Raw genomic sequence first — 26,769 nt, forward strand, 5'->3', positions numbered from 1 at the left:
ATTGAGGCACAGAAAGGATTTATAGTTTGCCCATGGTCACACATGTGACAAACAGTAGAGCTGAAATTCAGGCCTGTCTGTTTGATCCATAGCTTTGGTTTCTTAACCACCACACTCTATAGCTTATAGTCTTCTTTATTTTTGAGCTTCTACCAAGTGGGCTTCCTTGATTCTAAAGCAGTAAATTTTACTGATTCCTAGATGTGAAAACAAATGGAGAAAGATGGTGCAGATGGTCCTGAATTAAAGCCCTGAGATACTTTGATCTCAGTTGCTGCCTGGGTCTCTTTTGCGGAGCAGTGCTTCCTTGTGCAAGTTTCAAATCCTGTCAGCAGGAGAATCAGGAAGGAGTTGTATGGGATGTCAGGTCTAAAGGAGTGATATACAGTACTGTAAACAGGAGAGCCCATTCATTCATTTGGCAAAGCTGTACTCAGTGCACCCACGTGTACCTGTGATACTCTGGTGACCAAGCCATTTCTTACCTCTTCAACTTGCTCTTTCAGAAAACAGCCACACCACACGTACTATGATGGTTATAATCAAAACAGCAAAAGACCAAAAACCCAGCAAGTGACAAGTGTTGGCGAGAATGTAGAAAAATTAAAATACAATGTAAGATCATTTCCGTGAAAAGTAGTGTGGCAGTCCCTCAAAAAGTTAAACATAGATTTACTATATGATCCTGCAATTCCACTAAGTTCACACTGAAAAGAATTGAGAGAGGGGGAACTCAGACAAATATTTATGCCACTATTTATTGCAGCATTATTCACAGTAGCCGAAAGGTAGAAAGAACCAAAGTGTCCATCAACAGGTGAATGAATAAGCAAACATAATATATGCATACAGTGGAATGTTATTCAGCCTTCAAAAGGAGTGGAGAATTCTGACACATGTTACAACAAGGATGAACCTTGAAAATATTATGTTAAGCAAAATAAGCTAGACCCAAAAGGACCAATATTGCATGATGTCACTTACATGAAATATCCAGAATAGGCAAATTTATAGAGACAGAAAGTAGATTAGAGGTTACCAGGGTCTGGGAGTGGGATGGGGTGGGAAATAGGAAGTTAATGCTTAGTGGGTATAGAGTTTCTGTTTGGGGTGATGAAAAAGATCCAGAAATAGATAGTGGTTATGGTTGTACGATATTGTGAATGTACTTAATACTAATGAACTATGTACTTGAAAATAGTTAAAATTAGAAAGGATGAATATCTACCATTTACATTGACATGGATGGAACTAGAGGATACTATGCTAAGTGAAATAAGTCAATCAGAGAAAGACAATTATCATATAGTTTCACTTGAATGTGGAACATAAGAAATAGTGCAGAGGACCACAGGAGAAGGGAAGGAAAACTGAATGGGAAGAAATCAGAGAGGGAGCCAAACCATGAGAGACTCTTGACTCCAGTAACCAAACTGGGGGTTGAGGAAAGGGAGGTGGGTGGGGTGGTGGGGTAACTGGGTGATGGGAATTTATGAGGGCCTGTGATATGATGAGCACTGGGTATTATATTCAACTAATGAATCATTGAACATTATATCAAAAACTGTTGATGTAGTTATACCTTGGCTAATTGAATTTAAATTAAAAAATAGTTAAAATTATAAATTTTATGCTATATATATTTTACCACAATATAATAAAAAGAATCTCATCACGAGAGAAGCAAAAAGTCTTTTTTGTAAAGGAGCAAAATCTTACAGAAATCTCTTTCTTATTCATCTCAGTACCCAGGCCTTATACCTAGCACAGGGCCTGGTATAGAGTGGATGCATATTCCTTTTTTTTTGCTGAACCAAACTGGGAGCAGACTAATTCCATTTGTAGTTGAAAATGGCAGTGAGACTGTTGAGTGTAAATTTTACTACCATGGCAACTGTGGAACACAAAGACAATAAATATGAAAATGCAGTAATATTTTTGGCAGGTGGGGTCAGTCGGAGGTAACATGGCCCATTGCAGGTAAATATAAGATTTGAAGGAGAGTGAATTGTTAGTAATTGTTATAAAAACTCAGAATTCCAAAGGGCTGTGTCCTCTTTGTTCTGGTTGAGAGCATTCAGACAGCTTTCTGGACCAGTGGAACCAAAGGGGGTGGAAGGATGGAGTTCACGTTGGTAATAGACTCCAGGAATCTGTAGAAGCTCTCAAGGGCAGACAGGAGGCCAGCCGTGCTTCTCTCCATTTATTCATGACATAGTTCAAATCCTCAGGAAGAGGTGTTGTGGGTCTCCACATCTCCTTGGCTGTTAGCAGAGTCACAGCTACTATCTAGGGGGAAGAAGAAAGACGGCAATTTGGCATTTAAGGAGATAGCCTGGGAGGAGAGAAGAGGGATTCATCTTGCTGTGTTGTTTCGTAGGCCAAATGCTTCTTTTAGAAGAAGAAACTGGTTTCTAAAAGCTGATGCGAGTCTTGTGTTACATTTCATTGTGCTTATTCTGTGAACAGAGACTGAGATAACCATTCTTGAATTGGGAAGGAGAGTCATTGCCTCCCCAACCCCCAACACCCTTTCCCTTTTGATGTATGTATACACACAGACATGCAGTATACACATTGAACCATTATTAGCAAGCAGGGAGCAGTCTTGGAATCTAAGAGCCTGATCTGCAGTGTCCACCATCCTGTACCCAGCCCATCTATGACTTCCTTCTTTCAGACTCAGAATTGTGAGCTGTATCCCCTTCTCATGTGTTGTAGGACGCAGCAACACCATGAAAGAGCCTGGCCCTCTGACACTGCTGCTGGGTAAACCCCATTTGGGGAAAGGTCCTTAGGCAGCCTCTGGAGGAAGTCTGGAGCTGATTTCATGATAGTAGCAAGACCATGGGGTTTGGAACTAGGGCTAAACATGAATCCAGGCTTTGACACTTGATAGTTGCGTAACTTTGATGAGTCACTAAACTTTAGTTTCCTCATCTGTAAAATGGGCACAAGGATACCTGTGTCTCAGGGTTCACATGTACAGCATCTATACATGAGCAGCCCCTGCACACAACCTGCAAGTAAGCAGCCACCCAGTACTTGGGAGCTATTATGAAGATACCAAGCAGTCATGTGTTGTTTGGATCTGGCGCTAGAGTGTACCAATGCTGGTCTGCTTGAAAATCCAAGTCAGCCATAATTTAGCAGAGGTCACAGTAGCACCCAGTTGCATGCCATGACACAAAGAGCTAACATGTAGAGATCACTCATTATATTTAAAGCACCAAGCTAATTGTTTTATGCAAGTTATCATGTTCAATTCTCACAACTGTATACTGTTGGTACTATTATTATACCCATTTTTCAGAAGATAAAACTGAGGCTTAATGAGGTTAAATGACTCATCCAAGACCACTCAACTAGTAAGTACTTGAGCCCAGACAGTTTGACTTCAGAGCCCAGATACATAGGCAACACTGGCTGCTGTGAGCAGGAAAACCCTCCTTGGGATTGCTTTGCAAGCTGAGCCAAGAAGATGCCACTCTCAAGATCTGTCATGTGTTTTGACTGCTCAGTCTTAGAAGCCCATGTCTTATCTTGAAAATCTCCTCATTTGCCCATTGAATGAAAGTACCTATTCTTTGTTGCTTTTCCAGGCTTGCTAAATCCAAGTCCCCCTCAATCATATATTAATTTTTTCATTCTTTCATCCATTCTGTCAACATTCATTTGCTCAACAACTCCCTTGGACCATGACTATTAGTGCTGGAGATCATTTATTGAGTACTTACTAGGCCCCAGGCATTGTCCTGGTGACTTTTACACATTATCCTAGGTTCTCCTAATATATCTCTACATCATAGACATCATTACCACTACCACTTATTACTACTTTACAGTTGACAAAACAGAAGCTATAAGGTGGTTAAAGTAGTTGCTTAAGGTTCCAAGAAGTATGTCAGAGCTAGGAGTCAAATCCTTTCATCAACTCTTGACCCAAGAAACTGTCTTCCCTTTCTCAATGCCTATAGCATTAACTAACCTCTAAACTAGTGGTTCCTAAACTTGAGGAGGCATCAGAATCACCTGGAGGGCTTGTTTAAACACAGATTGATGGGCCTTAACTCCTAAGGTTCTGATTCAGTTGGGATGAGGCTGAAGAATGGGCATTTCTAATAAGTTCCCAGATGATGCTGATGCTCCTGCCTGGGGGACCCCACTTCGGGAACCACTTCTAGTCCAAGCATTTCGAGGACAGGGATACTATCTTTGTTGTTCTAACATTACACAGTGCCTGGCACAAAGTAGTTGTTTGATATGTATTTGTCATTTTGAATTTTTTTTAAAAGATTTTATTTATTGGGTGCCTGGGTGGCTCAGTTGGTTAAGCGACTGCCTTCGGCTCAGGTCATGATCCTGGAGTCCCGGGATCGAGTCCCACATCGGGCTCCCTGCTCAGCAGGGAGTCTGCTTCTCCCTCTGACCCTCTTCCCTCTCGTGCTCTCTATCTCTCATTCTCTCTCTCTCTCAATCTTAAAGATTTTATTTATTGATTTGAGACAGCCAGAGAGAGAGAGAAAGCGAGCAAGCATGGGGGGAGGGGCAGAAGGAAAGGGAGAGGCAGACTCCCCACTGAGCAGGGAGCCTGACATAGGGCTTGATCCCAGGACCCTGGGATCATGACCTGAGCCGAAGGTGAATACGTAGCCTACTGAGCCACCTAGGCACCCCTGTCATTTTTAATTGTTTGATTGCATATTCCTTTCTCCTTTGTATATCATGTTGTATTTTTTTCAGTGTACAAATTCTTAGGCTCTGCCGTTTAGGATTTAAACTCCTGGGGGTCAGGAATTTCACCTTACACTTCTTAGGACCTTTTGCAGAGTCAGCCTTGAACACAGTGGGTGTTAAATAAATGCTAGCTGGTTGGTTGGTTGATTCAGAGACCAACTTCGCTAAGACCCAATTTGTAAACCACTTGAACTCTGGGAGTATAGCTCTTGAAACAATCTGTAGATACCTAGAAGAGGACCCAGTATATAGTTGGAGCTCAGTAGTGTCCGTTGAATGAGTACCATTAGTCTTTGTGGCTTTGTAGCCAAAAAACTCAGGTTTCCCTGATATCTTGAGGCCAGTTCCAGCTTGGGAGCTCATCCTCAAATCATAGTTTGGTGGATGGAATTTTCCAGGGTTTTCAGTTCACCGGTAGCAATGATTCTTAATCCTAACTACACATTGGAATCACCTGGGGGACTTTAAAATAATATTGATGCCTGATATCTACCCCTAGAGATTCTAATTTCATTGTTCTCAGTGTGGCCTGGGAAGCAAGTTTTTTTATAGCTCCCTGGGTGATTCTAATGTGCAGCCAAGAATGGGAACACTGATCTAGAGCATTTTGCTGCATAAATTTCTCTTGAGCATTTGTAGAGGGCTGTGCACGTATATGAATATGGGTGCACACATGTGTAGAGAAGTGCAGAACTCTGCACTCCTTGAGTGGCACAGAGTGAGCATAAGGGTGCAGAATTAGAAGTCACGCTTTAGGTAAAAACTTGGCAAAGCCAGAGGGTACTTGAGAGCATTGAGCAGACCTGCTCTGCTGCCTTCAGCTGACCGCTGGTTGCCACATTCCACGGCTGAGAAGGCTCTGTTTCAAGGCTGAATGCAGGTTGTGTGGCTTTTGCAAGGCCCTTTTGTTCACCCTCAGTTCAGAAGGGGCCATCCTCCCAGGGGCTGAGGTGTGGGGCTTAGTATTTGGCATCATGCATCAGGGCTGAGTTTATTCTTGGGTTTCTCGCTGGAAATGCACATGGCTACTTGAGACCCATGAACTGGCTGAGAGCAATGGGAAAGGTCATGCCTGGGCCCCCACCCTAGCAGGTTGCTTGACTCAGCACAATCCTGGTGTAATTAAGCATGACAAGAAGAAAAAGGGGAAAGGGCTGGTGGTTACCAGTGTGCACTCAGCCCAGGCCCTCAGGGACCAGAGTATTCAGGAGTGTCAGCTGTTCTCAGTTTTATTGGAGCCAAGATTTGGCTCCCCTACAGCCATCTCCACCAATTTATCCTGGGCATTTGGGGTGTGTTTCAGTAGACCTGTAGCATCAAGTATCCCAGAGAGATGGTTGGGTGAGTAATTCTTTATTCCTGTCCCTTCTCTTCTCTCTCCTCATGTGGTCTCAGGAGCTGTGTGTAAGAGACACGATCACATTAATACATTCAAATCTGCCCACTGTTTGAGAAGTTGCATTGGGTAAGGCACTGTGCTCGCCACTGGAGCAAGGACTGGTTCATGAGACTTGGTTACACTAGTGGGAAAGCATTTAGTCATGATAAAGTCTAGGATCACATCCAATCACCTACCTGAGCCAGACAAGTAATATAAATGGGTGAATTGGGCTGCCCCTGAATATATAGGGAGTGATGGAGGCTGATGGGGCCCATCAGTGAACTGGGGACCACATGCCCAGCAAAAAGTCACTATTTAAAAACCCTCTTTGCCAAGCAAACAAAACAGGGTCTGTACAGTGGGGTTCACGGGTGGTGAGCCCATGTGACCCCCACTTATAACCACTTAGTGTGGGTGAACTCTCAGCTAAAGGACCAAGGCTCCCTCATGTGTATGTGAGGGTCTAGAAACCCAAATTCCAGAATGAACTCAGGATCCTGGAGGTATTCTCTTCTGGAGCCAAGCTCCATCTGCAGTTGCTGCTTAGGGAGCCCACCTTGACTGAGCATCTGACAAAGCTTCCAGAATGCAACTGGCCAAATTGGGAATTCACTTGGTATGGTGGGTCAGTGTGGAAGTATCTGATCAGGCTGCAAATGTGATAGGGAAGAAATTATAGTGACTCTGTCCTCCAAGTGTGATTTGAAAGCTTATCTCTCCTTTTCTGTCCCTTTAGGAACATGAGAAGCAAGGGACAGAGGAAAGAACAGAATGGGATCCTGAGCACTCTTGTCCATGTTTCCTCCAGCTTAGACTTAGGAGAGCTTGGTGGACTTCTGCCCTCTTCCCACCCAGTTTCCTTCTGGTCTTCCTCTTCTTACCTGCCTGCTTTCATCAGCACTGTGCTCATTTGCCCATCACTGGACTGTGGATTCAGATCTCCCAGGGGGAAGCACTGGAGGCTTTGCATGTGGCCTCAGTTTCCTAACCTCTACCCTGCAATGTTAGGGTCAATGACAAGGTTTCTATAGATCAAGAAGCCTATATCAGAGCCTCAAAGTCCTTCCTTCAAGAGGCTTATGAAGAAACACAGACTTGGGCTTATGGACTTGGAATGGCAAGTCTCTTTCTCTGGGGTTTGAAGCACTGCATAGCTTCCAGTGCTTACTTGCTTCTGACATGATGCTATTTATAGCATTATTCTCCAGATATATGGGACACTCCCACTGCTGTTTTCTTTTTATTTGTTCATCCATGTGCCTGTATTTTCCACAGTGAGTGTGTTGCAGTGAAACAGTTTCTGTAAAGCCCCTTGCCTCCTTCCTAAAACAATTTACCCCTTTGCAGTGCCCCACACACCCAACACCATGGCCCCAAGCCATGTCAGAGTGAAAAAACCACAGACTGAAATTGCAACCATTCAGGAAAGAGGAGTCTTTAATTTGAGCTTAAAATAGCCCACAGCCTGAGAGTGGGGAGTGAGGGAGACCAGGAGCAAGGTGTAATCGAAGGAATGGGCATAGGAAATCCACCCTGGGATGACTGAGCGGGGTCTATGGGCTGAGAGAAAGACAGGCATAGGGGTTGGGGGTCTGCGCTGGAGTCTCCCATAGCTCATTTAATATTGTCTTCTTGAATCTCTTTTCATAATGGAAGAGTGGATGACATGGTAATAAAAATACATGGCAACTACTTACTCTGTCTGGAATGGTGCTTCTGCTCCCCCTTTTTCCTCAAAACTCCGTGCAGGCATCATTGTAGTATTAGCTATGATCAGAGCCACCATGCTGCTGAACTCCTGGGTCGGTATGCATATTATATGCCTCAGGGGTGATATTATATGCTTCTCACTGTATACTCTTGAACAACGTCCCCTGGAGTTGTGCAAGCACCAGTACTGGTGATAATAAGAACAAAGAGACGTTAAGTATTTATGAGCTAGACATTGTCTTGTCCTCTTGATATTCATAAACTAGATTAATTCTCAACCCAACCCAAGGAGGAAGACACTGTGATTATCTCCATTTTATAGATAAGGAAGTGGAGGCACACAGAGTTTAAATAACTTCCTGAATCATGATGCTAAGTAAACCACACATAGATTAACCTTCAGTCCGACCCTGGTGCCCACACTTAACCATTATGCATCACCCTCCATGTTAATATTTGTGGTTTTTATTCTTCTTGTTATTGTAGTGCTGCCTGTCTTAGCTCGGAATGCTATAACAAAATACCATAGACTGGTGGCTTAAACAATAGACATTTATTTCTCATAGTCATGGAAGCTGGAAATCTGAGGTCAAGGTGCCAATATGGTTGAGTTCTAATGGAAGCTGTTTTCCCAGCTTGCAGATGGCTGCCTTCTCTCTGTGTTCTCACATACGGAAGAGAGTACTCTGATGTCTCTTCCTCTTCCTACAGGGCTCTCATCTCATCATGGAGCACTACCCTCATGATCACATCTAAACATAATTACCTTCCAAGGCATCACCTCCAAATATCATCACGCTGGGGGCTAGGGCTTCAACATAAGAATTTTGGGGGGACACAAACATTGAGTTATAACACTGACATTTCCTTACTTTCGAACCTTACTGGGATATGTAAACTCCTAGTTCAGGGGTCAGCAAACATTCTCTGTAAAGGACCACATAGTACATATTTAGGCCCTGGGGACCATACAGTCTCAATAGCAACTACTCAACTGCCCGTGTAGCACGAAAGGAGCCATAGACAATCTATAAATGGATGAGAGTTGTGGCTGTGTTCCAGAAAAGCTGTATTTATGGATACTGAAATTTGAATTTCATATATTTTTATGTGTCATGAAATATTATTCTTCTTTTGATTTTTCAACCATTTAAAAATATAAAAACAATTCTTAGCTCATGGGCCATACAAAAACAGGCAGTGGGCTCAATTTGGCCTGTGGGCCATAGCTTGCTGACCTCTGTCTTAGAGCACGGGGATTTGGAGGGTTAGGTATTTATTTTAAATCCATGCCTTCCCAGGATCTCTCTTGATTCTGACCCTCAGTCTTCATCCATAAATGCTGATTGAATGAATAACTGCATGGTAGTCTCTCTCTCAGGTATACTAGATGCTTCTGGGATACTGCTGATTTTCAGAGAATGAGTACAAAGTTCCCTTCTCTCAAAGCAAGGGTTGGAAATCCAGTCTTTGTCACAAGTGCTAGAAGAGGGCAGGAGCCTCCCTTCAGGGATTTTTGTAGAACAGTGAAAAGAGAATTTTTTTTCTACATGAAGTGCAGAGATTTATTCTTTGCAAATAGACCTATAGAATGTGATTCGTAATAGGAAACAGATTTCCCCCGAAGATAAATGGAATGTCCCCACCTCCCAAACTGAGAAGAGAATTGTTTCCTCTTTACAAAGGAAACAAATTGGATTCTCAAAGGAATAATCAGAGAAGTTTTTTAAATTGTCATAATGAGCAAGATATGGTTTCATGAATGATGAAAGGGATATTTGCCCCTTTGGGTCTGGACATGCAGGACTGGTTGGAGAATCAGATGAGTCCTTCCCTATCCCAACCTAGTTCTTATCCCTAGGCATTTTATCAGTGCCAGATGGGGGAGAGTGGCACCCGCCTGAAAGGGGTTGGTGGGTCCATCGCTATCTCAATGGCTTACTCTAAAGGCATCCTCTTTCTTTCCAGCTCCTCTTCTTCAGCACACTATTGGGAAAAGTCCCTATTCCTCAACCCAGCTTCCTGATTGCTGCATTCATTGTGGTCCATGGGAGAGGACATTACAAATGCGAGACTTGCCTGAGCAAAAGCATGGTGTTTGAAATGAGCCTGGTGGATGTGGGGGACCTGCCCCGATAGATGAGTTCTTTGTGCTATACTTGGAGGCAGCCAGGGCACAAGGCTGAGGCCTATTGCCTTGCTGAAAGGAGAGAAGCATGATGATGCTGTTGGGCATGGACTCCAAGAGTTGGTATAGAAGTAAGAGTGTCTGGGTAAGGGAGGAGCTATAGTCATTTGATCCAAAAACCTCAATTTCCCCCTTCTTTGATGGATCCTGGACATTTGGAGGGAAGTCCCACACAACCCTTGCCCTCTAGTTGTTCATGATAAAGTAGACAGATTCAATTCCTTTAATTCCTTCACTTCCCTGGGACATAGAGGAGCAGAGAGCAGGGAGCCCTGACAATCCAGCCTGCCCACCAGAATCATTACCTTGTAGATAATACTTAGATGTGTGAACTGGGGAAAGTTACTTAACCTCTAGGGAGCTGTTTTCTGTGAAATGGGGATAATAATAGTCCTACCTCTTAGAATTGCTGTGAGCATGTAAAGGAGATGAATAATGCCTGCTACATAGTGAGAACTCAATACATGTCAAACTATTATTATTATTAATTAGTATTATGCTTTCCAGCAGTTATAATTTCCTATATTTGTACAGCTCTCTTTTAATTTACAAAGCCCTTCTCTTGGGTATTTTATCATCTGCAAAGCCCACTGAGGTTCAGTCGGTGCTATTAACCCCTTTGCAGATGAGCAGAGTGACTTGCCCCAACTATACAATTATTTATGGAACTGTGTCGTGAGCCCTGAGGCTACAGCTCCTGGTCTGGTTGTCATCAACTCTGTGCCATTCTGCTTCCTTGCAGAGATACAGGGCCACATCAGCCCCACGGGTGATGTCCGGATATGTATGAAGTGTCCTCTGCTCTCAAGGAGCATATACTCTAGTTGAGATTTGAAGAGCCTTGCTCTGGGAAGTAGAGAGCCTACATACAAGTGAAAGCCACTCTTGCTATCTCCAGCAAGAGAAAGCAGGCCAGAAATGGACAGGCCAGGAGTCTTCTCCTTCTCCTGATGGTACCATCAGATGACACCCAGAATTTTCTTGTTCTGAACCTGCAAAGACCTGTCTCTGATTTCCTGCATGTCCCTCAGCAAATTCCCTCCATGTGTGAAATGAGCAATGGAGCCAAATCTCTGGTGGATGGTGTTAGCTCCAAGTTGCATCACATTCCACCCCCTCCTCCTTCGCAACAGACCTTGACATTATTCTGTGATTACTTCGCATCATCCTTCCCAAATGTGCATCAAATTAAAGAGTTATTAGGGCATGGCAGGACATGTTTATGGGGAAGAATTTCCTTTAAAGTCACAGCTCAGCCTGAACTCACTTTATTAGTGTTTATACAAAGTATGTTGTCTGTTCCAATGCGATCCATGTTTATATTCCTGCAGCAATCATTGCATTCCTTGGGCTGCTCCTTCCTGTTTTCTTAAAGTGATTGCTGCACCTATATTAAAAGTTAATAGTGAGTGGGCTCCATGGCTGTCAGGTTTGGAGATGTGCACCATTCAGAGAATGACACTTAATCACAACATGTCCCGCAAGTAGTATAGACTTTGAAGTAGACAAGAAGGGGCATTCCTTAAGAACAAAGACATTGTGGACAGTCAGGCCCCCTTGTGAGTACTCCCTTTGTCACTCATCTCTATTGTAGGTTATTGTGGCTCTAGCTAGGATGACCATTTGTGCTGATTTGCTCAGAACAGTCCCAACTTCTGCCTCTTTTCCTGATATAATCATTAATGGCATCTCCTTTGACTCACAGAAACATTCAAGTTTGGATGAGAAATTATATGATCACTCTACTTCCAACTCGTGCTCAGATTTATTGGTACAAATGAAATACTAACATTGACTTTGGGTCTCAAGGCATTGTCAATGAAAGGCAAATGTAACTCAGTTAAAAGTGTTGATAAAAAACTCGGTTCAGAACATTCAGTCATTCAACAAATGTTTATTTGTGCTTTTTATGTGCCAGACATTGTGCTGGACCCTGGGGATTCAAATGTATATGGCTGGAACTCCCAAGCAGTTGCAGTTTATTGGTTTAGCTAAAATTTAGGGTATGTTAAGGAAATTCTCTAATCAGATCATATGAGTTTGCCTTTCACCCTTCAGGACTCTGTATTTATTTCTTACAAGTTGATTGCTAAGTTCTCAGGCTCTGACATCTGACTATCTAGATAGAATGCCCCTGGTGTACTTATCAGCTTGTGATCATACATAAAGGTCCTAAGCTCCCTATGCCTCCATTTGGTCATTCATAAAATGGGACTAATAATAGCATCAACCTTGCAGGCTGGTTGTAAGGATTACAAGAGGCACTGAATGTGAAGTACTTAGAATAGTGCTTGGCACATGGTAAACACCCAACACACGTTGGTTCTTGCATAATAATTACTCCACAGATATTTATTTAGACTGTAATGTGGCTGGCAGCAGCTTTTCTACCTCTGTTGACTAGAACTTAGGTAGCCTTCTTAAAAACATAATTTAAGGTTGTGTGTTAATGGAGTTCAAAGCCTGTGAGAATTTTCATGGGTAAGAGTTCAGGGTCAGTGAGATTCTGACCCTGGGGGAATCAATCAGTTCATTTTCCTCCTTTTAAAGATTGGGGATGGGTAACTTTTCCAAGATCATGCTATGGGTTAGAAAGAGGGCATAGAGAAAAATCATGGATGTTTAGCCTCTAGGCTTTTCTTTCCCACTCGGCCAAACTGCCGTGTGTATCAGTCAGCACAGATAAGGCTATGCTGCAGAAACAAATAAATCCAGATGTAACAGTGGCAAAACAATAAAATTGTATTACTTCCTTATACCAGAGTCCAGTTCAGGTGCTCTGGCTATGATCCATATGGTCTCTCAGAAACCCAGGTTCCTTCCATTATAGGACACCACCATTTTTGACACATGTTCTATACATGTCGAGGAAGACAAGGGAAGAGAGTATAATGTGAAGGATGTTTTATGGCCTTGCCTGGAAATGGTTTATATCACTTCCGTCTACATTTCTTTAATCAGAAATCAGTCATATGGTCCCACCTAGATACAAGGGGTGCCAGTAAATTTAATCTTGCTGTTTACCTAAGAGAAAAATGAAATGGTTTGGTGAACCCATAACATTGTTCCTGTCATATCATGTGCCCAACATTTCTTGATCCATTTTCAAAGGCTGACCCCAATCTCTTTTGAGATTTTGGGATTTATGGAGCTTTTTTTTTTTTTTTTTTTTAAGGTACTTTCATATATAGGGTGGAGAAGGGTTTTAAGAATGGGACTTCTGGGAAGAATTTGGAAAGATTTGAGATTTCTGGGCATGATAAAATGCATATATAGACTGAACCCTTTTGGGTTGATAGTTGTCACCTGGAGGTTACTGCTCAGAAAGAAATAAGTTGTCTTAAGTCATCATAGGAAGAATTTGGGAGTGATGTGTTTTTTTTGTTTTGTTTCGTTTTCTGAGACTCAGGGCTAGAATAGTCTGGGGGTTGTCATGAAGGGAGAGATTGAAGGATGTGATTGAGTGGACTAGGAAGATCTGGGGGAAAGAGCTGTGGATTTGACTCCATGCCCCTTCAAGGTTAGTTAAGCACTAAGTTCCCATTAACCTATTCTGCATCTTTCTCTTCTCACATTTTGTATGAATAATATTCAACAAATTGATGGTAATGATTACCTATTGAGTATTTACTACATGACCAGCCCTGTGCTAAATCACTTTATCATCTCATTTACCCCTCATAGTATCCTAGGAAGTGGGTACTGTTATTATGCCCATTTTACAGGTGAGAGAACAGAAGCTTAGGGATGAGTTAAGGAATTTGCCCAAAACCATTACCACTGTCTGATAAAATTTGAGCCCGGGCTATCTGATTCTAGCACCCGCTTTCTTAAGCATTATGCTCTGGAACAGAGATCTCAAACTCCAATGCCAGTAAAGGACCAAGCAGGTGGCATAAGTGAGGGAAGCTGAAGAATGGGACTGATGAATAGCAAAGTCCATACCTTGTCCAAAATGGGCAGTTGCCTCTTAGCTCCAGTTTCCAGTGGCCATGAAAGTCCAGGGGGTCTGATCACCTGATTTTTTAGAGACAATCTAGAATTCCAGATTTGTATGTGAAATGCTTCCAAATTGGCAATTAGTTTGTAAACGCTAAAGTCATACTGAGGACCAGACTAAAGATGTCTGCAGGCCAGAATTGGCCCATGGGCTACGAGTTTGCAAGTTCTCCTCTACTGCCTCCAGCAAAGAGCTAGATATGTCCCCTCTGTGCCCTTCATGCTGAAGCATGAAACTGAACAGAGCGAGACAGGGGCTAGTGGGGAGCCCTCCTGCAGCAGGAGAGGAAGAGTGGAGACTCATGCTCGCCCCTCCTCCTTACAGAGCCCTCACCACCTCCACACCCAACCATCCAGGTTGCGCCTCTGTCTGGCTGTTCTCCTCCCTGCAGGTAGCTGTCTGCAAAGCACTGGCTGCAAACTTTTGCAGGTGTAAAATTATATATGCAAGAGTGTTGCCAAGCCAGAAATTTAGCCCAGGAGGCTTAGTTCCCAAACAACTGAGGTAGTGTGAAGACAGTTTTTTAAATCAAATTCAGTCATTTTTCTCCCGAATGCGTGTATGTGTTTTTAAACTTGTATGTGGTTATGTAACTGATGAGGATGAAGTGAAAAAGAGAATAATTCAGTAATGTCTCTGTTGTGCAGTAAGACATGAGCTGGAAGCTCTATGAGGGGGATCCACGGTGAAATGTGGCTGCGTGTGACCTAGTGGGATGGTGATTTGGTGATTCTTGAACACATACTGCTTTCTCTCCTCCATCAGGGAAGATGAATGGGTGACTGGGGAGAGAAAGCAAAGAAAGGAAGACACCCGTATGGGTAGGACCATCTGAGCAGCTTCTATGAACTGCCCTTGGGCCCATCAAAGAACATCTTCTTTGGCCAGATTTCCAGGTCTTAAATGGCTTCAGCTCTGCTGGTCACTTTAGCCATGGAAGAGTCCTGTTTCAACTGGGCCACTTCTTTCAACATTTTGGTGGGGAGAGGGGAGAGTGCGTGAGTAATATACATTTATTGTGGAAAAACATTGACAGTCCTAAGAAGCAAAATGTAAAATATTTAAGAAAAACAACAAAACTCTTCGCCCCAGCATCCAGAGAACACTAGCGTACATTTCTCTCAGTGTCTCCAAGGGACCTCACTTCATCCAAGGTGTCTGGGAGGAAGTGAGGGGAGTATGATCTGTGATTTTGGCTCCCACAGAGCTTCACACTCCTTTGGGAGACGAGGCAAACACACAGGAAACAGGCAGCACACATGAGGTGGAAGGAAATGTGATGAAAGGCCAAAATGGATTGTGCAGAGGCTAAATGATGCAGAAGTTCAGAAGTTCAGAGAAGGGAGAGATCAGTGCAGGATGGAGAGCCTGGGAAAGCTGCACGGAGGAGGTTTGGTGGGGTGGGGGGGCCTTCACAAAGCCTGAAGAGAGGCCGTTATGTTTTGTGAAGCAGCCAAAGCAAAGTACCACAGACTGGGTGGCTTAAATCAACAGAGATGCATTCTGTCACACTTCTTGGAGCTAGAAGTCTGAAATCAAGGAGTCAGGATGGCCATGCTCACTCTGGAGTCTGTAGCAGAGGGGGATGCTTCCTTGCCTCCTCCTAGCTTCTGGAAGTGGCTGGCGATCCTTGGCATTCGTTGATTTGCAGCTGCCTCACTCCAGTGTCTGCCTTCTGGTGTCCCCTGGCATTCTCCCTGTGTCTCTGTCTCGTTGTCTTATGAGGACTCTAGTCATATTGGATTAGGACCACCCTAATGGCCTCATTTCAAACTAATTCCATCTGCAAAGACCCTATTTCCAGATAAGGTCACTTTTACAGGTACGGGCAGTTAGGACTTCTACATATCTTTTGGGGGGACACAATTCAACCCACAATGTAGTGGTAGGATTTGGATGGAGAAAGGATGTTGAGGGCTTTAGAGGCCAGCAAGTAGCAGGAACATAAGTGTCAATGGAGTGTCTAGCAGAGTCCCAAATCTGGAAGGCGCTCAGTAAAGGTCTTTGGACTGAAAGAAGAAAGAATTAAATGAGGCAAGCTAAGAACCGTCATGAGTGCCACCTGGCTGCAATGCTTTGCACTGTCAAAGACATTGGCATTTGGGGGAAATGAATCTGGTTGTAGGGGGCAGGTTTGATGTCAGGGGAAAGACGTTGAGGGCTGTTAAACCAGTTACTTCCCTGCTTGACCTCTCCTGTGGTTCTGAGTGCCAAGCTGCCCCCCTGGATGCTCCATAGTCTGGGTGCCACCTGCCTCTGTGATCCTATTTGGTGATATTCTGCTCCAGTCACCTGGCCTTTCTGTTGCTTAGACCCTCCAATACTTAATCTCCTCAGGACCTTTGTGATTCTGTTCCTATACTTGGAAATGTCTCCCCTCCTTGTCTGGTTCCTTCTTTCCCTTCAAGTCTCAGACCAAAGGTCTCTCCTGACCACCCAAGGCTCAACTGGGATGGATGTACTTCTAAACTCTTGAGGTATTGGCAGAATTGCAGTCTGTTAGATTGAAGACTTCAGGCTCTTGGTGGTTGTCTTCGGTTCCTTGTTGGTTGTTTGTGGGGGCTGCCCTCAGTTCCTTGCCATGTGGGCCTCCCTAATATGGTCACTTGCTCATCATAGGTAACAAGGGAAAGAGTGTCCTAGCAGGATGGGCATTATAGTTGTATATAATATAATCACAGAAGCGCCATCCAGTCACCTTTGCCATATTATATCAATGAGAAGCAAGTCGGTAGGTCCTGCCTTGCTCAAGGAGAAGGGATTGCTCGAGGGTGCTAATACCAGGAGACAGGGATCATGTAAGCCACCCTAGAGTCTGTCTGCCACACTCACCAAGAGAATAAAAGTTTCCTGAACGGAACAGTTTTTGTTGTTGTTCATCATGCTATCCCTAGCCATAAACAGCACCAGGTCCAGAGTAGGTGTATAATAAAGGCCTATTGTAGGAATAAAGGAAGGATGAAGAGAGCAAGAGAAAAAGGGAGGATGGAAGGAAGGGAGGGAGGGAGGGAAAGGGGAAGGGAGGAAGGGAGGAAGGAAAGACTGAAAGAAGGAACGTTCTGCTTTCCCCTGTAACACGCTTTAACAGCCAAACAAATCTTGCAGTTATCCTAAAGCAATGACTCTGGGCTTTTATACATGCTGCTTCTTTTACCTAGAATCCTTTTTCTCTCTCTCTCACATATTCCCATGCCAACCAACCTAGCTATGGCCAACTCATTCTTGAAGTCTCAATTAAAATACTGCCTTTTCCTGGAAGCCTCTCCTGACCCTTAAAACTTGGTATACTCTCCTGTAAGCTTTTGTTTATGGCTCTGACACAGTATAGAACAGGAGTCTGTAAACTATACCTCCCAGACCAAATCTGCCCTTCAGCCTGTTTTGCAAATAAAGTTTTATTGGAGCACGGGCATACCCATTAGTTTGTGTATTGTCTGTGCTACAGAGCTGAGTTGAATAGTTGTCATAAAAAAATGTGGCTGACAAAACCTAAATTATTTACTGTCTGGCCCTTTACAGAAAAAGTTCAACAACACTTATTGTAGACTGTTTAGCACAGTCTGTGGGAGTTGACCCTTTATTTATTTCTTCCCCACTATGCTTGCTCAATGTCAGAGACCATGCCACGCTTGTTTACAGCTGTGTCCCAGCATTTAGTATAGTACATGAAACTTAGTGGTTAAGATAATTTATTGAATGAATGACATGAGTGAATGAATGACATCCTCCCCACCCCACCCAAGGTGTCAGAAAATGAAAATAGGTAGAAAAACTCAAATTAGGATTATGTAAAGAAGATTGATTTACAAAGGGACTATTTCAGTAGTTGGCTGTGTTTCAGGGAACCAGGACTAGAATCAATAGAGCTGTTACTACCCCTGAGCCAGAAGAGATTAGAGAAGGCACTGTTCTGGAACCAGGAAGTGGTTAGCCATGAAGAGGAGTCATGACCTTTGGTGGAGACACTAGCTAACCTGAGTGACCTCACAGGGAGGGAACCAGGAGAATAAATGCACTCTCCTCACTCTGTTCCTTTCCCCCCATCGCCTGCTTAACTCAAAGTGAAGCAGAAGGGCACAGCAGCCAGCCTTGTGATGTGCTCCATTCAGGTTAGCCTTCCTGGCGTAGAGAGTGAATAACTGAAATGGAAGCTAAAGCCCCTTCACTAATTTATTCTGATGTGATTGGAACTTCTTCTTTGCTGGTAGTAAACAAGGGGTCAGGCTGGACCACAAGACATCTTAATTCTGTCCCCCCTTACCACTTTCCTAGGCAAAATTCCCCAGATTAGGCTTTGAGATTTTGAACATGAAAGCATCACACCGTCCTCGTTCAGAAGCTTGCCCTCCTTGTCCTCAGACCCTTCACTTCTCTGGGATCCCCACTGTGGCCCCTGTTGTCACCACCGCATCACAGTGTACTTCCCTCTCATTTGCTCCAGGTCTTCTGAGCTCCTGTTTTCACAGCTAACTCAAATCTCTGATTGCTCACTCTCCAGGGAATCTAGACCACATGTCTTAACATCTAATTGTATATATTTTTACATTGTTCTCTAAGTAGCTTTTTAAGTCTCAGTCCATCTCCTCAACTAGACTCCAAACTGAGGCCATATTTTTAAGCCCCCTTGGTTCTGGGCCCCCAGAATACAAGAATTGTAGATCTCAAAGTTATCAGGACTTTATAGGTCATGTCATCCAGCTTCCTACCCATCACAAGTACATTATGTCCAGCATGAGTTAACTACTAATCTCTGCTTATATAACCCTGTAATAGGGAATTACTTCATTGTAAAGCAGCCCTTCCAAGTTTACCGTAGACTGAGATATCTTCTTTCCTGAAACCCAGAAGACATCACTCTGTATACAGTTGCTGTATGGGGCAGGTGGTCTTAAAGTCTGATCTGAACTGATGGTATACTCTCTAACTCTATAGGTTGCACCATCATAGAGAAACATCTTGTTTTGACACCAGTCCTAACTTCCACCTCTGCTTCCTCTCCCTTCAAGTTGTTGGCTGTGAGTGAAAAGTTAATTACTCCAATCGCTGTTTAGAAAGTACTTCCTCACATAATTTATCTCTTGAGCCTCATGGTAATCCTGTAGAGCTGGTGTTCTTGGTCATATTTTATAAAAGTCTCAACAACAATACGAACAACTGGGGTTAAACAAGTTTAAGTGACGTTCCCAAAGTTACCCAGCTAAGAAGGAAGAGGGGTCTCAAATCTACATCTTCTGGGTTTGGTGTTGAAGCCCTTTTTTCACACTACCCTGTTCTTAGTGCTCCCTCTTCCCAGATGTGTCACAGCAAAAAGAACATTTCGCTGGAATGCCACAGAATGAATCAAAAGAAGAATGTGAATATACGTGTGCCAAGTTAGGGACAGTGGCCTGCCCCAGAACATTTTTTGTTCCATTTTTTCCAGTGTTGTTCTGAATTCCTCACCCTCCCCACCCCACCCAAGGTGTCAAACAGATGTGAAAATACCACAAAGCTGTGACTCTCAGCATTGGTTTATGATTCACTGATTGGGATAGGGAAAAATAATGTAGGAGATTACCATGGTGATGCCTGTTTATATAGGCAGTCTGGTAGATGATGAGCAACATGGCAGAAACCAGACATGGGCAAAAACAGCAGGAAAGCACCCCTCTGAAAGCTTGCAGAGGGTCTCAGCACCCCCACCGGCCCAGACCTCACTGGGAGACAGAAAAGGAAATGGGCCATCTTGCCTAGAGTGGGAAGCAGTGAAACCACCAGGAGTGCCCTTTGCTTTCCTCAAGATGGGATGGGAAATTCTATTCTGTACTGTTCTATTTACTTATTCATTTATTCATTCATTTTTCTTTCAGTCAGTAGTTAACCTGATGTAGTGGAAAATGCTTAGAGTCTAGCTATAGATGGGGAGCATGATGTGATAAAAAACATGTCCTCTGCATTCAGAGAGCCCAAGTTCACATCCCAGCCTTTGCCACTCACTGGTTTTGTGACGTCATGGCAAGTTGCTTTATTGGTAAAATCTAAGCTGGATTGGGGTTGGGGAAATTATGCTTCAGCTTCCTCATGTGAAAAATGGGATAGTAATAGTATCTACCACATATGATTGCTGTCCGGATAAGAGAAAATGAACATACAGTTTTTAGGACAGTGCCTGGTGCATAGTTTGGGCCCAGCAAACATCAGCTCTTATTAAGGCTTATCTTCAGTATTTTTATCTGTTTAAGGAAGATAATAACACCTACCTTTCAGAACTGTTGCAAAGAGAAAGAAAAAAAAAAAAAAAGATGGAAAGATCCTGACTCAAAGATATTGCATTTGTCAGTATAGACTGCTATAACAAATAGGCCCAAAATTTCAGTGGCTTTAAGAATTATTTCTTGAATGTGTCTGAGTTTTATATAGCTAAATGGAGAGAAAGGGGAGGGAAGGTCTCTATTCCATGCAGTCATTCAAGGACTCAGGCTCTTTCTGTCTGCCATTCTTGGAGTCCTCCTCTGGACTTACTGAATTCAGCCCAAGCAGAGGGAAGAAAAAGATCGTGAAGGATTGGGCAGGAAGTGTTATCGGTCAGGCCTGAAGGCAGCATATATTGCCTCTGCCCGTGTAATAGTGAGAACTCAGTCACATGGTTGCACCTCCCTGCCAGGGAAACTGAGAAATGTATGCTATCTGTGTACACCAGACTGAGGGAAAATGGTTTGCTGGACAACTTGCTGGTCTCTGCCACAATGTTCAATGAATGGTACCCACTATTGCGATTATTAATATAACACCAGGGTGATTCTCATGGTATCCTAAGGCTCACTTGGAGAGATGGCCAACCCTAATTATGCAGTCTTTACTCCTGAGAACCTGAGACAAGGGCTGGTTCTCACTTCATTCCTAGAATGACAGGGTGTTTTTGGCCCCTGTGAGCCATATTTGACCATAATGACAGGACTGAGGATCTCAAGGGTGACAGGCAAGCACAGAAAGGACATGCCATTGAGAGTCATGTGAAGGAGGTTCCATTGTTAATGGGAAGTTAAACATTGAAAAGGTGTCTTTCTCTTCCTTTCTTTTCCATCTCTCTTTTGTTGCCAAACAAATCACTCCAAAACTTAATGGCTTAAGACAGTGCTCATTTTAGTATTCTCCCTCACAGTTTCTGTGGGCAGGAATTCAAGAGTAGTTCAGCTGGGTGATCTGGCTCAGAGTTTCTCATAAGTCATAACCAGATGGTAGCTGGAGCTGGAATCTCAAAGGTGTCCACACTTACGTGCCTGACCTCTACGCTGGAAAGAATCAAACAGCCAAGGTAGAACCGCGGGGGCTCCTCCAGCACCTCCCTGTCTCTCCCTGTCTCTGTCTCTCTCTCGTCCTCTCACATGGTCTCACCAGTGGTGACCCTAGGCCTTCCATTCTTCCAGCATGGCAGCTCAGGGCTCCCATGCAAGTGCTCCAAGACAGAGCCAGGCAGTTGCTTACTGCCTTTTCTAATCCATCCTCAGAAATTCTACAACATCATTCCTGCCCCAGGCTTGTCTAAGCAGTCATAAGTCCTGCTCACTTTCAAGGGAAAGGAACATAGACTCCACCTGTCCATGGCAGGCTTGTCAACGAAACAACTTGCAGGCATGTATTAATACCACCCCACTTCCCTACTCTACCACTAGAACTGCAGTGGCTCCCCATCTAGGGATCATGCTTGCAGATGGTTCAGAACACCGTCTGAACCATCTGCGAGGCTAAGATATACTGATCCTGATTCCCTCAAAGGCCAAAGCTGAAGGCTAAGAAATCAGGCTGAAGTTCCAGAGTAGCCTGGACTGGGACAACGGGGGCTAGGGGAGCAATGGGTACATGAGGTAGTGCAGCTTCTTCACAGTGCCCATTTAATTAAGTCCCATTTTCAGCCAAGCATACTTGCAGTCAAGGTTTTGTGCTTCTCGCCGTTCCAAGGTTGCAAGTAGGAGAGGCTTACATAAAGCAGGGAGGCGCAGAGAAGTTAAAATACTGAAACTCACACAGCTGGGAGTCAGGGGTAGGGAAGAGATTTGAACCCTGACCTGTCTCACCTCAGAGCCCAGGAACGTGCTTCCTGACCTCCTTCCTGGCAGTCGGGCAGTGTGTGTGCTGGCAGGGCAGGGGGAGATTTGGAAATAGGTGTCTTAGAAATGTGAGAGGCGGGGTGCCTGGGTGGCTCAGTCATTAAGCGTCTGCCTTCGGCTCAGGTCATGATCCCAGGGTCCTGGGATTGAGCCCCACATCGGGCTCCCTGCTCCATGGGGTGCCTGCTTCTCCCTCTCCCACTCCCCCTGCTTGTGTTCCCTCTCTCGCTGTGTCTCTCTCTGTCAAATAAATAAATAAAAAATCTTTGAAGAAATGTAAGAGGGAGGGGCAGCATGAGGGGGCTGCTTGTGGCGCCATCTTACTACTTATTAGTCACAAAATGCACCCCTTTTACATCTACAGGAAGATAGTCTCCTGGAGATCCCAGGATTCATCTGTAGGCACAGAGTTTGGGGTGGTGCAGGCAACTGCTCTTGCACTGAAATTTCAGGGTGGAAGTGGCAGGTGCAGGTAAGAAGGCTGTAGTTCAACTAATGAGAGTAACAATAGCTGCCATGATTGAGTCTCTAACAAGTGCCGGGGAAGCACTGTATATGTGTCATCTCATTTGACCTTCACAAAAACCTTTGAACTTGAGGTGATCACCCTCCATTTGTGGATGGAGAAGCGGAGCCTCAGAGATGAAGTGAACTGCCCATAGGTCACTCAGCAGGCGACAGGGCAGGGACTCAAACTCAGGGCTGCTTGTCCCTGAGGCTCTGCCTCCCAAACATGGACTGTGTGCCTGGGGCAACCCCACAACCTGTTCCCCCACCACCCTCGCCAAGTCCTCAGCCTTTCAGCAGCGCACTTTGTGCACCTTCACGTAATAAATATTAATTGAAAATATTGGTGCCACAGCCACCAGCACAAGCTGCTGAGATACCATGCTGGGTCCTGGTAATTAAACCCTTAGTTGCATTGTCATATCTGTAGTTTTCAGTGTCCCCACACATCATTCCCATTGAGACAGGAGTTAAGAAGAATACTCAGGGAGTATGAGCATGCACACATTCCCATCTGTGTGCTGCTGTCTGATCCTCAGACAGGTAACCTTTCTTTATTTCCCTGTGTAATTCTTGCTCTTCCTTTGCCAGCACTCAACTGAGGCTGAGAAGTCTATATGTTGCCTCTCTCCATCACAGGCTAGTTAAGAAACAACTTGATTGCTATTTTAGATAGTGGAAAACTGGATGAGGAAGGGAGGTGGTTCCCAGGTGAGATTACCCAAGGACTCACTTGATTCTTATTTTGGTATTATTTTCAGTATCAGGAGACTAATCCCTCTTCATATAAAGTGCTAGAATCTGAAGATTGTTTCCCTGTTCCTTTAATACAGCTGTAGAGCTCACAAGCCCCTCTGAGACATGACTGCAGGATGGAAACTTTAGACCCTGGCTAAGAATGTTAAAAGTAGTGACCGTGTGGATGGGGATCTGTCATGGAGAAAATGGCCTCCTTAGTTCCTGAATGTTCAGGAAAAGAGAAAAGCCAGTTTACAAGTAACTTGTTGAAACTCCAATGTGGCCAGAACCCTGAAAAGTTCTCAAGAAGGTATGGTAGATAGGAAATAGTCATTCAGCACCCATTATTAAGAACTGTAACATATTATTCGTGGTCCTTTTTTTTTTTTTTTTTTTGCATCTAGTCTTAGATAATGTTAGTGAACACAGAATATATATATATATATATATATATATATATATATATATACAGTTGTTCATAGGTTCATTCTTGACTTCGGTTTTCTCTAACCCTGGTTTTCTAATACCCACGGTGTCCCCTCTCCCCAACACAAATACCACCATAATGCTTTCAGTTCTTCCATAGCAAATTCTTCTCTTTGGGACCATTTTTAGGAGCATAAACCTACTAGTTGAGTCAGGAGCAATCCATGTAACTGTCTTTCCCTAATGTATGAAATTAGCAAAGTTCCCTCTACTCTGTGCCAGGTACATACTCTCTAGATTGAGCTATGGAAGTTAAATGAGATATTACCTTTGCCCTCAGGGAGTTTGCAAACCAGCTGGAAAATAAACAAATACCTAGGTAGGTACCAAAGTCAGTCAAGATTCTTTTAGTTTCAAGTGATAGAAAATTCAACTCAAACTGTTTTAAGACAAAATATAAGGGAGATGGCATAGATTGGCTCATGTAATTTCAAAATGCAGAAGTACCTGGCTTCAGGCATGGGTAGATCCACATACTCATAGGCTAGCACCAGGAATCAGTCTCTCCTTGACTCTGGAAAACTCTCTCTTCATGGTGGCAAGATGGTTTCTGGCAATGCTGAACAGCTTGGAAACCCAGTGGGGAGAGAGAGCTATTGGGAATTTGAGTCATGTATACTTTCCTGAAACAAGTACTGTTGTCAGAGGGAGTGAAGAGGGATTATAAGCCTAGCCTCGGTTAGGTCTGGATCTGGGAAGAGGGGTCAGCCTCACTTATGTGACATGGTCTGAGAGTTGGGGGAGGGAACTTCCAAAGAAAAAGTTGTTCCCCAAAGAAGGGGCAACAGAAGCCAGGCAGCTAAATATAGCAGGGCTCTACTACATACATAATGGGTAGCTTATTCCATACAGTATCCTTAAGGTTGCTTGGGCATGCTCAGGGGATGATATTAATCATTGGAATTACCTTCTGCTTGACAAGCAACATTCCTTCAAGCCAGTCTGGGTTGAATAGACCGTAAGTGTAACCTGCAAAAAAAATCTGACCCAAATTTGCTCTCTATTGCAGTGACCTGGACAGAAATAATATTACCAGGATCACCAAGATGGACTTCGCTGGACTCAAGAATCTCCGAGTCTTGTAAGTAACACATGGCTCTTCGACGCATTTTCATTTTCAGCTCTTTGGCCTTGTGAAAATGTTCTGCTGGCCTGACATTACACCCCTATGCACTGGGTGACAGGAATTTACCATTCTTCAACAGAAAACCCTTCATTAGTAGACCCAGGTTTTCACGGGTATCTCATTCTGTGTCTCCATGCTGCCGGCTGGCCTGGACCGGTGGAAGAATTCAGTTCCAGTGACAGGGAAAACAGAAGGCTCTACATGAATAAATCAACATGCCGAGCTTCTAGGATGACAGCAATGTCAGCTTGACTAACCAGGCTACTCTTCCATAGAGATTATAATTTCTTCTCCAGCCTGTGCATTAAAAGAGCAATCCGAACAAAAGCTGTTTATCTTGTTACTTACTGAAGAGGAGGGGAGAAGGGAGGGAGAGAGTCAGACAGGGTCAGGGCCCCTGCTGTACACCCACAGCTGTACAGACAGGTAGCAAAACTTGAGATGGGTATTGATGCAACAGGGGAGCAAGGAATATCAGGTTTCCTTGCTACATATTGAACACCTTCACCCGTCCCTGAGTCTGTGAGTGATAAGGATGTGCCTAAATGCTTGTCCATGGGCAAGTCTGAGACATTTAGAGATACAAGAGAGGAGCAATTGGAGCCTCTCTGCTACTTTACTCAGAGGTTGATTTTGCCCCCTAAGTGTGGCTCCACACCTGGAGCACCGTCTGGGCAATCTGGCCAGTGCCTTGGTGTCTCTTGTGTCATGGAATCTTGGTTGACAAATCACTGCTAGAAGCAGCAGCTGAAGTCTTGGTATCTGAAGCCACCTCCTTCTTTTTGCTAATAGCCCATTATAATACAAAGAATTTTATTGTAGGGACAGGAAGTACCAGGTTCTGGTCCTGCATCAAAATTAACTGTGCATGTGAATCTTGGGTGAATCACTATACCTCTCTGGGCCTCAGTTTTTTCATCTCTAAGTTAAGGAATGATAGTATACTAGTCTGTAGGGCTACGGTAACAAAGGACCACACAGTGAGTGGCTTAACAAAAATTATTGTCTCACAGTTTCTGAGGCCAGAAAACCAAAGTCAGGGTAGCAACAGGGTTGGTTCCTTTTGAGGGCGATCCTGAGAGGGAAGATCTGATCCAGCCCCTTTTTTAGCTTCTGGTAGCCTCAGAAATCCCTGGCTTCTAGATGCTTGTCTTCTCCCTGAGTCTCTCACATTGTCTTCCTTCTCTGCAGTCTCTGTTCACATTTTCTCTTGTTCTAAGGACACCAGTCATATTAGATTAGTGCACATCCCAATGACCCCATTTTAACTGAATTACCTCAGTGATGACCATATCTCAAAATAAGGTCACATTATGATAGCCTGGGGATTAGGACATCAACATAGGAATTTGGGGGGGATATAATTCCACCTATAACAAATAGTCAGAAGTCCTCCTAATTCTCACAGTTGCATGTATAATGCTTTATGATTTTATCATTTTTCATGAAGTCTGTTTATTCTCACTGCAACTTGTGGAATATTACTTGCCTAGCATTGCTTTTCTGACTGAAAAGTAGATAGTGGTGACAATGGTGATGATAACCAAAGTATATATGGTACCTGTCGCAGACCAAGCTCTGTGTTATGTGGTTATTAATCCCTATCTGCCCAGAGGAAACAGGCACAGTTGGTTGAGTTGTCCCAGCTTCACATGGCAGGTAACTATGCTAAGGAGAAGTCAGAACCCAGAACGTGTGTTTTCTAACCTCTGTGCAGAGCTGCTGTCCATTTGCATTATAGAAATTTTAGAAAACCAAGAGGAAATAGTCTACCCATCTTAAAAATGCAGCCCTGATGGGCACATAAGT

At 43.8% G+C, this 26,769-nt stretch overlaps 1 protein-coding gene across 1 annotated transcript in view; it reads left to right on the forward strand.

Moving 5' to 3' along the window:
- The window catches only part of SLIT3 (slit guidance ligand 3), a 594,180-nt gene that overhangs the window by 20,137 nt on the left and 547,274 nt on the right, over positions 1-26,769 (forward strand). Inside the window, exon 2 of the mRNA XM_027606988.2 lies at positions 24,844-24,915. Within this exon, the coding sequence (XP_027462789.1) occupies positions 24,844-24,915 (72 nt within the window). The remainder of the gene's footprint in view (positions 1-24,843; positions 24,916-26,769) is intronic.

This window comes from Zalophus californianus, chromosome 5 (genome assembly GCF_009762305.2).
Source record: "Zalophus californianus isolate mZalCal1 chromosome 5, mZalCal1.pri.v2, whole genome shotgun sequence".
Taxonomy (NCBI): domain Eukaryota; kingdom Metazoa; phylum Chordata; class Mammalia; order Carnivora; family Otariidae; genus Zalophus; species Zalophus californianus.